Source organism: Thermobia domestica, chromosome 5 (assembly GCF_964235325.1).
Source record: "Thermobia domestica chromosome 5, izTheDome1.hap1.1, whole genome shotgun sequence".
Taxonomy (NCBI): Eukaryota; Metazoa; Arthropoda; class Insecta; order Zygentoma; family Lepismatidae; genus Thermobia; species Thermobia domestica.
The window spans coordinates 131619997-131636084 of NC_137458.1; the positions used below are offsets into that span (position 1 = coordinate 131619997).

Here is a 16088-nt window from a genome sequence, read left to right on the forward strand (position 1 = left end):
TGTACCATCAATGAAGGAAGTGTGAAATGTTATTCTTTAGGATGACATCCAGGAGGTCCGGGTTCGATTCCCACCAAAACTCATGTGGTTAATTTTAAGCTGAAGTTTCATGTGTCATACAGTCTCAGTGCTGAATGGAACTCTAAACTCCATTCAACTACCCAATAGGATAAAATCCGGCACTCCTACGACCATCTCCATGCAAGAGTGCAGGCTTATATTGCAGCTGAAGAAAAGTACACAATGTACCGACACACTTTGAATATTCTTGTCATAGGTTTAGAACCATGTGCACATAATAATATACAGTGTAAAAAATATAGAATATGTGTTTAAAATATCATTCACCTGAGACCATGGTTTCTGGCTATTAATTTTTTATTTTCTACCAGCATATAACATATAAGCTTTATTCAGGAAAAAATTCGATCACTGAACTTCGAGCATAGCATTTATATGTTTTAAGCGGTTTAAAATTACAATAGTGACAATTCTTGGAAAATAAGCTTCGTACTATATATACACCATATTTTTCATCATTCATGCTCCACTAACTGAAATTTAATTAGAGAACCACATGCAGTTGCATATCTGCCCTTTATATATAACAAATAAATTGACTGTAACATGCTGTTATTTGCTTCAAGCAAGCAATTCATGCATTGACAAGGCACAACTGCACTCACGGTGGGACTTCTACAAGGGAGAAACACAGGAATATCTCGAAGCGTGCTAAAATTCTCCATCGACACTAACAATGTTAAAAGCATACGCTCTTCTCCTGTCAACGACCACCAGTTTTGAGTTGCTACAGCTATGCGTCCATGAATCAGCAAACACCCATATGTCGAATCTAAACTCTCGGAATAGCTGTCTAGATAGCCCTGGAATAAAAAATAAATAAATAAATTAAGAAACCCAAATATTTGCCAAGACGAAGAAAGATGATTCATACACAAAGTTCCATTTGACTAAAACTAAATACTTCCATTTTTAAGCTGAATTCAAATGAGCTTAGAGACTAATATCCATTTTCTCCTGAGTCTACGCTCCGTTAAAAGGTTCCAAATAACTTATTTAAAAAAAAATATATTATTATTAAAGAAAAAGAAAAAGCAAATTACGTTGGATCTCCAATTTATAAAATTACTGATTATGTTCATTAAACTAATATCCCGAGGCACTCCACGGAAGTTGTGAAATAACACAAGTCGAACCTAATGCAAATTACAGAACGAGAACAAAAAAAGAGTAATCCAAATTTCCTATATTTTATATTACTTTCCAAATATTTACAAATTACCCAAAGTTGGAAATATGGCATCTTAAACTGCCGGGGTGGAGTGCCTTCTGGAGTTCCGAAGGGCTTCCACCCTGGAAATGGGGATTGCCATACCTGTATATATTTTTTCCATATTTATATGTATTTTTCCTTTTCTGTGGTGTTAACATTTAATGTTATTTGAAATGAATTAGACAGTGGGAATTCAACGCAGATAATATGAAAATTCATGTATTTTTCTTCTTCTTCTGTTAAATAAATATTCAAATATTCACGTTTGATAATTATTTACACTGAAATCTGAGTAATCCAGATTCTCTACAATTTGTATGTTAGTTTTAGCACAGAGAATAGTATTATCCAAAGTTCTCATAATTTATATTCATAAGTAGTGAAGATTTAAACGGTTAGGAATAAGATTAACTTTTGTGATCAATGTACAATGAATTATAAGGTTGTCTATAAATATATAACATCTGAAAATCTGTCAGATTCATTCCGTTAATCATTTATAATTGTTTTGTTTTTAAAGTTCTCCTTGGCTAAACTCTATACGCAGTGTTTACCAATGTGTAATCGTCGGATCCCCGGGGACCGCGAGAGATTTAGAGGGACCACGGGACATTTTGCTTTCATTAAACTGTACCTAATATTGGAATATTGAAAGTGCATTACCTAGGTTTCAACCAATTGAAAAGAATAGAATATCAAAAGATAGAAGAAATAAAATTAGCAATCTAGGCTGAAGATGCATCACTCACCACATTAGGTGAATGTTTCATTCATAATGTTAGACCAGGGTGTCTACTATAATTCCAAAATGAAATTTTGTGACTTTTTCGTGACCTTTTCTTTACCAAATCATAAAATTTCGTTACATTCTCAAGAACGAATTTAGGTGCGAATTAGGCCGAATTTTCATGTATGTGATAGAAAATGGCTTTGCTTGCTATTTGGAAGCGTCTAAAGCTGATTATAGACATTTCTGCTGGTGAATTTTGACGTTTCATAGAAAAAAATATTCCAGTCTGTACTTATATTTGTACAGATAAAACTAATCGTGACCCAAAAGTTAAATTTCGTAACTTTTTCTTGTCCTTCATGACCGTTTTCTGATTTCGTGACTTTCGTGACCAATAGACACCCTGTAGGCCTAACTGGTATGATCGCATTTTTTTGAATATATCCATTTATATTGCACTGTTAAAAATTGCACATTTAGTGTTTTAAAATTTTAATTTATCATTTCATTTTTATGATATGAAAAATTTATTTTTAAAAGGTAATTTTTGGTTTAATGGAGTCCGCGGAAAATTAACACTCGATACAAGGGGATAACGACATCCGAAAGATTGGGAAACTACTCTATAGACTAATGAAGAAGTAACTTTCATGAGTCCCATTGGAAAACAAGGTCGGATCAAGCCAGCTAGAAGCGCGAGTGTTAATCATTCGGCTACATGGAAAACTTATTGTCTATCGTTTGTAGTACGTCAAACAGGCTAAATTTTTCATGTTCTATAAGTTAGCGCAAATATATCTAAAAATTAGTGTGTGACAAGTGTTTTAAAGAACAGTGTCCAAAGTGATAAATCCCTACAAATTATGTCAGAAGAACATCGATCAATAGTAATAGTGGACGGAAGAGAAACCTCAGTGAACATCGCTAAGCACTATAGAGCATTGTAATAAAGAGCCGTAGAGCGAATGCAGCATAGTGAGTGCGAAACTTACTCAGCACCCGGAACACCCTATTGTAATATGACTGAAGTTAATTGGTAAAGGGTAAATGACATTTTATTAACTTTGATATCAATATTTTATAGATTTTTATGTTTTAAATTGAAATAAAGTCAATTCCCACCATGGTGCTGTTAGGTCTTTCACGCCTTTAGAACAATCAAGGAAGTCTCGTAACAACTCAAAAACTGTGTCCAGATAAAAACATTCCTTTTAATAGGAAATATAACTTATGAAAGAATGTGTCAATTTAATAACAAACACTTTCTACTTCGAGTCATAAGGAAATTCTTGTAAATGTAGATATAAGCGGAAGAGAGTGACGTTACCAAAAACTAGGAAGAGAAGGTAGGTGGACAAAAGAAGTAGTAAACTCGAGACAGTTTTGAAGTGACCACGAAGGTGCTAAGTTCGTCCTCATCGTCCTCCCCGATTAATCTTGGTGAGTAGACGCTGGTTACAGAATCGATAACACACTGCTATCATTCGACTTAATTACCAATCTCACTAATATTAAAAATTCTACTTCTAATTTCAGTATGACAGTTAGCATCAATTTTGTCATAAGGCCACAGAACCAGTTTGGGGTAATTATCTAAATCTGAAGATCCCTAGTTTTATTTATCCAATTAAGACATTACCATCTTAAATTATTGCTCTACCTAAATTAAATGGTTAAGTTTGTCATGAGATTGCATTCTAAGTGTCCTCATGCTAACATGTTATTATTATCTGAACTAAGTGTGGATATAAGCATGTATGTCGACGTCCGGATTTCGATCCAATCAGTTGGCACACGTTACTATTACCACACACAGTTACACGCGTGTTGCATAACCCGAAAATCCGGGGTCGGCTTGCAATTTTTAAAGCGCTGATCACCGCCAACAACGCTTTCGCGGGAAGAAAATGGTTCTGAAAACTTACACAGCGGATCCCTAATGACTGGAAATATTTAATAAAGTCCGACGATGTCCTCTTTCATTTTTTATCCAACAACACGTGTGTTTACGTCTGTCGGACGCCCGAAGGAGTTTGAGCTCCGAATTCTACTGCGAAACATGGCGGTGACTCGGATGATATTGTGGGGCGAATTTCCTGGTATTCCGTGGGTCCTGTGATTACGCTCACAGGATGCATTACTGCCAATGATTATGTGGATATTTTAGGTGGCTACATGCATCTTATAATCCACATGTTGTTTCCAGCCAAATGATGCAATTCTCTAAGATGACGATACGATAATTCACACCGTTGGAGCTGTTTAGACATGGTTTCATAAACATTGGGATACACTACATCTCTTCTGGCCAGCCATACCTCCAAACCTCAACATTATCAAACATCTGTAGCTCAACTCTCCTTTACTCTCGCTTACGGAACTGAGTGGTGTACTACAGAGGAAGGATACAATGTTCCTGTGGAAGCTATTCATAACTCATATGCCTACATTCCACGACGAATCACAGCCGTCCTGCAAGCTATCGATGGTCCCAGTTCGCATTGATCAAGTTTCATTATCACTTTGTCAGGACAGCCCTAGGCAATTTTCAATGATTTCTTTGATAATTTGTTTTAGTACTGTCCATGTGACTTTAAAATAATGCGACCTAAACATGATTTATGAATGTAATATTCAAACAGAAGGTCAGCTAGTAAATTTAACTCATCATGAAGCCCGTTTTCAACAAGAAATATTTATTTTAAATAGTATGACAGACTTTGCCGCCCTCGAAGCTTGCCGCTCCGTGCAAATGCACGCGTTGCAAATATTGTAGAGCCAGCCCTGTACTTTGTGATAACTGAGAAAATACTGTAATTCCTCAACTATAACTCCTGGGTTACACATTACACACGAGCGTGCTAAACTGGAGTTACCAGAAATCGATTGATTGATTTGTATTTACGTCTGTTGTCAGAGCATGGTTATATGTAGAGTGAAACTTGCACTATAAGAGGGATCGGAGTAACTGTGGTGTGTTCAATGCTCTATCACAGGAATCGAACCGGAAACCCTGTGTATCAAAGAAGCGCGCACTGTTAGAAAATCGAGAGGTCTGATATCGATGGGTTTCTCGTATATTTAAAACCTTATTCCGTACAAGCATAAGTGCTCGTTCTTCGCACGGAAGAAAAAGGTTAATGCAAAAAAATTCAGCTATCTGAGATATGCAACCTGGATGACAGGAAGTATGGTTGTGTTCTTTATCTGACAGGAATTACGGCTTTCACTGTATAATTTCTGCATATAAAGTTTGGCCCCCACCCGATATCCTTTCGAGTCGAAAATCGTAAAAACGGATTTGTAAGCTCTTACGTCTCATAAAGACCTATCTATGCACAAAATTTGGTGGCTCTAGCTGACTGTTCTCTATGAAACAATGCGAAAATATGATGACACACATTCCTTTATATATTAGTATAGATAGTCCTTAAACGGGCCATCAAATATATTTATTTCATACTTCTATTATTATAGAAAAGAAGAAGAAGAAAAAAACACTTGTATCAGATTTCCACATGGTGATACTACACACGCTTCTTATATCTTTTGTTTCGATGTGGGAAAAAGGGAAAGGTAATGTGTTAGTGAGTGTTTTCTTTTGTATCCTGTTGGTTGCAGTCGCCATTGTTAAACAGAGATGTCACTGAGAGCAGGTCGAACAGGGAAACACCAAACAGCGTTCCATGGGCTTTACGAATTTAGGCTGGGAATAAAACGTTAGCCAAATGGAAAGAAAAATATGACAAGCATTCCGTGGAGGTGTAGTAAATGTGTGAAACGTATAACAATGGTTTAGCAAGGTAAGAACGGAAATGATTCTCTCCAGAAAGTACCACATATGCGGAGTCTATGATACTGACATAGAATTCTTGCAATTCCTTGATGGCTATTCCCCACTCGCGTTCAGTCACACCTCGTGTGATCGAGCGACGTTGTCATATTTTTATCCCTCTTTTAACTGTGATGAATGACTTACATCTCAGTGTTACAGGTCACTTTTTCTTTTCTTTTCTCCTTAGCACTGATCATCGGAACTTTACGCACTTGGAGTTTCCAGTTTTCTTTTTTTTCTTCGTCACATTAAGACATTCTCAAGTGACGGAAGGAACAGAGGTTACTCACCTCCATCATGAACGAAACCTGCCGTCCAGTTTCAATCTGTTCGCAACACACAGTATTTTAGAGAAAATATCCATTTCAGTATCATACAGTAGAAGACGACGACTAATAAGTTAGCTTCCAAGACCACACACAATTATTATTTTGCCTACACTTTATGAAGAATTGGGAAAAGCATTCAATTATCACGCAGAAACCATTGGCCAATGCCTTTACCAGGTTGAGAAACGGTATGATATGGAACAATGAAATGAAATCTTTGAGTTTTATGTCCCACGGTTATGCCAGCTAGGCTAAAGGAGACGGTGATGATGAGAAATGAATGAAATGGTGGAATGAAGAAAGTGGGAGGAAACGGGAGAACCCCGAGAAAACCCACGAGCGCGGTGTTTGTCCACCACAAAGTGCACACGGCGCGAGCGGAGATCGAACCAGGGACCCCAAGCACCGGAGGTGAACGCTCTACCACTGAGCCACCGCGCCTCCATATGGAACAATGAGTCCCACATGAGTTGACTGCGAGCAAATAATTTGTGTTTCTTTATTGTCTTGTCCGGGAAAAGATCAGGTTCTGGATCCCTGGTCACGTGGGATGAAAATGAAATCTTTCAGTTTAACGTCTTTAGGCTAAGGGAAACGGATGATTAAGGGAAGTGAATCATAGAAGAATTGGTGAATCATAGAATGAGATTGAGGGAGGACACGAAAGTACCTCTAGAAAACCCACGGACATGACCTTATCCACTACAAACTTGACTGAGGATAATATGTAGGATCCACTACAAACTTGTAGGAACTAGGAACCCCACGAACCAGATAACGTGGAATGAGAGGTATGTTATCTACTATAACACAAGGCGCCGTCATCACGATTGGCACCACATGAACCAACTCCCAAACAATTGAAACCACTACTGCATCAACAGAAGGTTAGACTCTTTGTTTGGGAATGGTGCACAGGAAACCGCTGCCACCTGGCCAGACGATCAATGCAACTATGTATTCACAGCAATTACAACATGTGCATATTCCACACAATGTACTACTTCTTCTTGAATATCTATTGATTCTTTGAAGCACGGGTGTCTTTGGCAGGGGGGACGTGTCCCCCAATATTTTGTTGAGGAGATGAAATTGACCAATACTGATCTATATGGAATAAGTACAGAGAGGCAGAACAAATGAATTTATATGTAGTGTTAAACATTAGGTTAGTGTGATTGAAATGTTAGCCACTTTCAAGGAAATATACAGGCTTCAGTCATACACTTTGTCATTACTTAACCAGCAACAATTGGATTCCATGACGAAAGAAGACTAGAGAAGGGGAAAAATGTATGTAGAAATGTAGAAAGTTGATCTGCGAATTAAAAAAGGAAATCTACAAAGACAGAGAAATATACAATAGAAGTAAAGGTGTCAAGAGGAATTAAAAAGGATAGAGAAATTTTAATAATGTACATGAAGGTAAATTTCATGGAAATAGAAGGTAGCAAGGGAAGACTACTATGACAATATAGAAACTAAAGATAGAAATGAACTTTTAATGGAAAAATTGCAGCTTGAGAAAAATGAACAGAATACATTGAGGAACCGGATGATAGCAAGAATAAATTTTATATCTTAATCCTTGTACCCTGTCAGCTCTTGAACTTATGAAGAAATTAAATACGATTGGGGTCAAAAAAGACACCAGATAGGGTACAAGGGTTTAAGTATTAAAATGGAAAACAAAGTAAATGATGACAGCAAAGGAATTGGGATGCTAAGGGCCAAGTTCAAAAACATAACCAACATTAAGGACGAAAAGGTACACAATATACACTACTTCATTAAGAATACAGGAGAAGAAGAAACAAAAAATATTCGAAGTGTATAATCAAATCAAGAGTGTTGTTGTAAGGCTTCTTCCAGAGTGTCAAGATTTTGTAAATTACCATTTACTCATAATTTTGACGTAAATTCAGTTGGAGTGTAGTAACATTCTAGTGCCCCCCCCCCCCCCAATTTTAACTTGCCAGAGACGCCCATGCTTTGAAGTGTTCTTCATGTCCTCTAACTCTAATGCTAATTAACATTGCTTGAATAATAGGAACACTCTCAATACTTTTGTGAAATCTGATTACGTTTTCCCTGACTTTTCTGTGAAATATAGCAATTTCTTCGACCCTCGGCATATTCTGAAACATTACCCTGACTCATTTTAATTTCCCTGACATATCATTACTTTCCCTACTTTCAAAGTTAGTGTGAACTTGTTACAATTCACTTGTCAGAATTATATTAAAGCTAGAAATAATTTTGAAATTATAATATGAACAGTAAAGATAGTGAGATACATAAAAAGCTAGTCGCGTCACGCACAAAAACTATACATTTAAAGACTTATTGTTCATAAATTATATTGCTAACTGCATAATGAATTACCAAAGTAATGATAAATGGGAGACAAATATTGATGTGCCTTATTGTGATATTAACAAAATCTACAACTCTATGCTAACAAATGACTTCCAAACCGAAACAACTCTTTTGCCAAATGAAGATAATTTTTATGTTTAATAACTTTTTATATACGTTCATCATGTAAAACTAAAGAATTAAAATACTGTATTTAGGACGCAAAGCTATTTTTCAGTAATACAAAACATAGCACCAAGATCTATAACAGATGAACAAATTAAAAGATTTATTGTTCAAGTAAAATTACTAATTAAGATACCAACGCTTTCGCTCAACTTCTTACGTATTACAGATATAAATGAAATGCTGAACTCATTTTCTAATAAATATTCCTTAATTTAACAGTGAAAGGCAATAAAGATAGAAGTTTCAAACTTACTTGCACAAGGTTGCTTTCATGTGGTAAAATAACCTCAGAAAGTCCTAGTAAGTCACATCGAATAGCTGTTTTATCTGTAGGAAGCAAAGCTTCTATCAAAATATCTATCAGCGGGTAGCAAACCTGTTATAAAAGAGGAAAAAGTAGATAATAATATATATTTCATCCAAAAGTAATTCTTTCTTATAAATTTGTCCAATTAATCTAACAATGGATGAACCTATCTGTTAAAATTACATCTATTTAAATGAGTATAGAGTGTCCAATTCCTTCGTAAGGTGCTGAACAATAAGAAAGTATTAATTTTTGAAAGTGTAAATATATTTAAATTGAACATTATCAACCTGCTAAAAATAAACGTTCCTCTAATTCTTTGCATCGGGAAGATAAGATTACTGCAAATATTTCCGGTATAGTGTATATCTGACTTCCTATCGTCTGATCTGATATCAGTCGCAATTTTCGACAACGACAATAATGATGATGATAAGTAGTAGTAGTAGTAGATCTTATTCTTATTATTGTCTTAATATAGACAGAATGCATTTCAAAGGGAGTGTTGTTCTGATAACAACTGGTGCCACTTCTAAACAAGTTAAATTATTGAAAAAAACAAATCTCGACTCTTAATGTTAAGATATAACTTCGTATATCATTATGATGTTAATGTTATGACTATAACTTAAGGCAGATGAAACTAAAGGAGGATATTCTTCAGTTTAATTATGTTCTCTCAAAAAATACCCATTGCACTCAATTGTTTCACAGTATTTTATGAAATGAAATGAAATATCTAGTTCAACCTCCCATCGTTATACCTTTTAGGGTAAAGGAGACAGATGATTTACAAAAAATAAATAATTATAAAAGAACTGGTGGAATGAAAATGCGAGAAATAATCAAAGTACCAGAGAAATCACTGATACAATGTTGTCCAAAACAAAATCACATGACCTGGGATAGAATGCGGGACTCCTCGCATCAGAGCTGACCGCTCTACCACTGAGCCAATTTATCATTTTAATAAATTGTTAATAACTGAAATACAACCATGTTTTATTGTGTTAATTTTAGCAACTCTGACAACAAGAATTATAGTTTTTTAGGAATGATAGAGGGTTTAAAACAAACTGAAACAGTAATGAAATGCCTGAAACGACTGACTGTGATTCATGTTTATCTTCATTAAAACTTCACACAGTTTGTATCACCCTTATTTTAATAGCAAGATATTTGAGTCTATCTGTTATCCATATACAAATCTCAAAACATTTAATAATTACGGGTTGCATAAACATCTAGGCGAAAATATTTAGATATTCATAATCCTTAATATAAAAGCAAGACGTCTTAGTCTGTAACGCTAATATGCAAACTTCAAAACATTTAAGAGTTACGGGATACATAAACAACAAGGGGAAAATATTAAGATATTCTAAATCTTTACTGTCTTATACTAGTAACACGTCTCAGTCTACTAGTCACGGTACTTCCTAATAGTTCACAGTCAAACTAGTAGTTGTCGCTAGCTGTGCTGCTTGCTACCTGATGCCAAGAGGTGTCGCTAGTGTATAGGCAATTTGCAGACGAGCCGAAGGCTTGGAAGGAACAAGTAGTTTGTATTACAACGATAACGTTGTATGTATCATTAGCAATCTGTGCCTATTTACAGAAAGGGATCAGAGGCGAATTATGTGAGCAGTATAATGTATAAAGAAAAGAAAGACATTTAGAGATTCTGAGATTTTATTTGTGTAATCGGTAACTAAAATAAGAGTTGTTGTTACTATAGCGACGTCGTAAATAAATGTACATGTATGTAGACATCTTGACGAGTAAATAAGTGTGTGCATAAAGGTCTAGATATTTTGTTGGGTGTGCAGAAAAGTTAATTATGTACATTTCTCATGGTCAAATATTAAAAACCAGTTAAGAAAGTGTTAAACGCGTTGAATCATTTTGAAGATTAACTTAAGTACGAACCAGGCCCTTACAGTATAACATGAAGAGTCGCACATTAACATACTTTCAACAAAGTGTTGTAACACCGTAGTTCAAAATTATACTAATAAATAAATTTTTGAAATGGAGAAAAGAAACTAAGATAAACTTGAAAATGAAATTTGGATACATGTATATACATACCCGAAGCTCTCTTTTCAACCTTTCTGTGTTTCGAGGTTGACGTAGTTCTTCTAAGCCGACCATTAGTACCATTGCATTAAATATTGAGCCAAGCAGCTTCAGCAGAACTGAGTCTTGTAGCCCTGTCCCACTTGCAATCAAGGTAACACTGAAAAAAGTTATATTTATTTTTCACCATTACATTGTACATCTTTCAAATATTCTCGAGGTTCTCTCGCTTTTTAAAACATCTCAGGCAATTCTGTTCATATTTCATAGACATACGTATTTTATTAATAAAATGACAAAGTGGTATACGTGATTTTTCATTAAAAGATCCATTAGGGGTAGTTTGCTCTTGGGATTGAGTTCTCTTTCAACGATTTTCTCAAAAACGATTTAGGCTATTTTCTTTATATTTATAAAAAAAAACTCTATAATATATAATATTGTTAAAGCTATTTCTTCAGAAAAACCCACACGGGATAATTTAGTCTTAGGGGTGAGATTCTTTTCAGAGGGTTTTCTCGAAAACTGCTTGGGTGATTTAGTTTATACTTCATAAATAAATATTTCATTAAGAATGCTACTGTAAAATTTGACATGATTAGTTTCTCCTGTAACACTATACAAGGGGTAGTTTACTGCTTTTTTTTTTTTTTTTTCGACGGTTCTCAGAATCTGTTCAGGCTGCTTTGTTTACATTCTGTAAATAAATATTTCATGAACAATTCTATGAGGAGTTTACCCTAACATATCCATAAGGGATAGATACTATATTCTTGGAGGTGAGTTTTTTCAGACAATTTTCTCAATTGATTAGGAGATTTTGTTAATTAGATCTAAATATTTCGGTAACAATTCTACCAATATAACGTTCACTTTTCACGAAGAATCAATAAGTAGTAGTCTTGCGGATGACTTTTCTTCGAGGTTTCCCAAAAAAGGCCCGTTATAATTTTGTTCGTACTTCATAAATAAATATTCCAGTAATAACTGCAGTATGACTTGATTTAATTCAAAAAACTGGAGCGAGAAAGTTTAGTGCGGTCCCTCGTACCTTTTATTACGATTATCTTCCCTGCGTATTTTTTTAAAAATTCTATATTAGCTTCCATTATTCTTCATAATATACATTTAAAAAAAAAACTAATTTGTACTTTTATTTTTTATTTCCTTTTACTATACTGAACTACACAAATTTCCTCTTTATTGATTATTGCTCATTTCTGCTCTATTTTCACTGATCCATTTGCTCTATTAGTTTTGCCTTTATCTTCTAAGCACTCATCTTTCAGTATGACAGCATTAGCACATGACCTTGCATTTCAACACGGCAACGTGACGCTTCACACCTACCCTTCTGTCATTTATTTTTTATTTTTTACTTTTATCTTTTATTTTATTTATTTATTTATTTATTTTTTGTCTTCTTAACTGACACAGCTTATATCAGATATTCAAGCGACTATTAATGGTTAAAAATGTAGAAATAAGTAGAATTTTTCGGTCAAAACGTAGGAGTAAATAAGATCACTAGTATACATTTTTTCTACATATGCTTATATACCTGGACTCCCCTCACCTTTAATAAATGTAAGGTGGTTCCGTAACTTCCATAACGTTTATAAATAGCTATATTTGCTTAGAGGTTATCAATTCTGGCTATTCTACTTTCAGGAAGCACATAAGGAAGTGCATATGCTACCTGTTAATTTGGGGATTCTTCATTCATTACTCTTTGGCTCTTCTGCTAAAGAACCTTACAAGATTTGTCCACTCTGTTTCATCTTTCACTTATTCCTGCGAATTGCTGTAGAAGATAACGTTTCACGTATGTTATGATAACTTAAACACTTTTTCAGTACAGGTTTGGTCAATGGTAGTTTTGAAAAAAGCGTGTTCTTTGGCCTTCTGATAAAACTTTTTCACTCCATGCAAGAAAACAGAACGGTATTTCAGTTTTCATCTAGAACTTTTCTTGTTTTCTTATCCTATTTCCAGCTTGATATGAACCTGGAAATTCTGATCTGATTAAATCCTTAAACAGACTTTGAACTTAACTCATTGACGTTTACAAAGTGGCCTAACAAACTCTTGACAAGAGTATAAGCTTTTTCATGAAGTACATGAATTAGTAACTCCTTTCTCAAAAACTTTAAATTTCTCAAATAATGACACATGTACTCGAAAATGCAACTGACAATTCTCAACTTACAATTCTCAAAGGAGAATCTTTTACACACTGCGATATCCATACACACTGATCGTTTCGTCCTAACATTTGGTCTCTTGGGGAAGCTTTGAGACAAAGTAATTTATTGCTGGCTACTAAGTTGCTTTCAGCGGCACGGATCAAGGTCAGCCATCGTGTTTCAACAAGAATCCGGCGTGATCTTCGTGAAAATATTAATTGCATACATTTATTCTTCATTGAAAAGTAGGACAACTTAATCATTTTTATATATTCAGAGAGAAAGCTCTATAGTCACAAAGTTACGTGTCATCCCAAATAATAAGAAAGTGTCTTTAAAAGTATATGAACACTTATTTTTGACAGAATATCTTATTTACGTGTTGTGGCTAGGCTATTTTTAGCATTTTGGGAATAGCTTCCTCTCACACACACACACACACACACACACACACACAAATGTGGACCTATGGTCAGAAGTGCATAATTTCGTAGTTATATGGTGCCGAAAACGTGAAAAAATGAGCTTTAAAAGGTCCATAGTTCCACTATTGTAGGACTGATCGTACTCGGGTCAAGATATCTTTGAGAAATTAATACGTGAACTACCCAAATATCCATTTTTTTAGAACCTACGGTACTTGCACAATCATTTTTAGAGAGGATGTTTGGGAGTATTTGAGGTGTGGACTATCCATCTACCTCTCTAAAAATTGATGTGCAAGAACTGAGCATTCTTAAACATGGATATTTGGATAGTTCACATACCAGTTCCTCAGTGATGTCTTGACCTGCCTGCGACAGGTCCCCATAGTAGCATAGCTATAAACTTTTGAAGTTCACTTGTTTCACATTTTCGGTACCCTACAACTCCGCAACTATCTACTTTTGAGCACAGGCCCATATGAACTTTTTTTCTTATTTTAATGTGAGGAATTTGTTCCCAAAATATTGTGACACAGTTTTGCAACACCCTGTATATACCAGAATAACGTTTAGACAAAAATAAATACATAATTACTTGAGGAACTTACAATATTCACTCAACGTTCCCTGAAGACAGATATTATGAATTCTGCAATATTATTAGCCTTTGATGGAAAAGTTTTGTTCATAGATGAACTATGCATATCATTCGATAGATTTTAATGAGTTGAACAAAAATGAAATGCACAAGTGTAAAAAGCTCATGCGTAGTTTTCGAGTAAACAGAGAGAACCAATTAATGTGGAAACCTAGAAATTGTTGCTGTAAAAGAACCATGACGACTTATAGAGGTGAAACTGATAATGCAACATGCTCTCATTCACCTCTTCATTGTGACACTAGAACATAGTACAGTTAATGAGATATAGCCTAAAATTATCACTAACAATTACATTTCAAATTCTGTTTTCAAAAAAGAAAGAAATCAATCTTTTGTAGTGCTAAAAAGTATGTCGTTTGTTGTCAATAATAACGGAGTTTCTTTTTTAAATGAAAGAAGTGTTCATCTATTTATGTACTGTGCAGTATATGTAGTAATATACACGTTAACTGTGTTTAGTCTTTTCCTAACGGTGATACACATACTACTTGAAATCATTTGCAATACTTCAAAGTCTAATCAGATTTCTTTCTCTGACAGCAACTGATTGCGAATTTCGCCTATTTTTCTTTACATTTTTTATTCGCTGAAAATTCTTAGAAATATGTATCTTCTATCGAACTTGCCAAATAACTTATAAACTTGAGAGACAATCAAAGCAAAAAATTCTATAGAATGGACTTACAGGGTCAATGTTCAAAGCTAGTTAGTTTATAAATGTAACTTATTATTTTTAGGTGCACTAAATAAGCATACAAATAACAATGGCGGCATATAGGTTTTCCGCATTAACTTCACTTTTCTTTATCTTAAATAACAGGTACTCACTTTGTATCTACAGAAGAATTATTTCTTCTTATATAATTTCGCCCCTCTCTGGGGCTTTCGATAGTACCGTTACCTCTAGTCACTCTTCTTTCTTTACTTATTCATGTTCAAAGAGGATTTTCCTGAAGTAGTTTAAAGACACAAGATCATCCGGAAAACCTTTAAATTTGCAGTATCACAGTGGATTCTCGCACTTCTTACTATAAAAACCTGTTCTTGAACGTTATTTTTTAAATTTATGAATGGTACAGTAGAGTTTGGGGATGAATAAGAAAAGAAGAAAATGAAATGAAATCTTTCAATTTAACGTGTCATGATTATGCACACATGGCTAAGGGAGATGGATGATTAAGGCAAGTGAATGATGATGGAAGAATTAGTGCAATGCAATATGGGAGAAAACGGGAGTACCCGGAGAAAACCCACGGACACGATATTGTCCACCACAAACTTACTTGGACGGGGATCAAAGCAGGGACCCCACGTACCAGAGGTAAGCGCTCTACCTCTGAGCCACCGTGCCCCCCCATAAAAAGAGTGATTAGAGGTAATGTTACTAAGGAAGAACCCAGATACGGTCCAAATTATATGAGAAAACTTAATCTTGTTTGAATAAAAGCTGAGTAATCATTTAATAAACATATCTAACCTACAGTGTTCATTAGCAAATATTCATTAATTTTAATCGTAAGGAATACGTCAACGAAACAACAAACTAGTTTAAACAATAAATTTGATACATAAACAGTTATTTCCGTTGCGTAGAAAGTGGTTATTTCTTTATAGGGAACATTTATTTATTTTTATAGGGAACTTGAAACTGAGCGTTAACAATAAGCACCTTACATATCATTATCAAAAACTGTC

At 34.8% G+C, this 16088-nt stretch overlaps 1 protein-coding gene across 3 annotated transcripts in view; it reads right to left on the bottom strand.

The window, feature by feature from the left end:
• The window catches only part of fy (fuzzy planar cell polarity protein-like protein), a 54468-nt gene that overhangs the window by 22361 nt on the left and 16019 nt on the right, over positions 1 to 16088 (bottom strand). For all 3 annotated transcript variants that reach the window (XM_081759119.1, XM_081759120.1, XM_081759118.1), the window contains exons 3-5: positions 11134 to 11281; positions 8989 to 9111; positions 687 to 884 (exon numbers count right to left, since the gene is read on the bottom strand). In XM_081759119.1, the coding sequence (XP_081615245.1) occupies positions 687 to 884; positions 8989 to 9111; positions 11134 to 11281 (469 nt within the window). The remainder of the gene's footprint in view (positions 1 to 686; positions 885 to 8988; positions 9112 to 11133; positions 11282 to 16088) is intronic.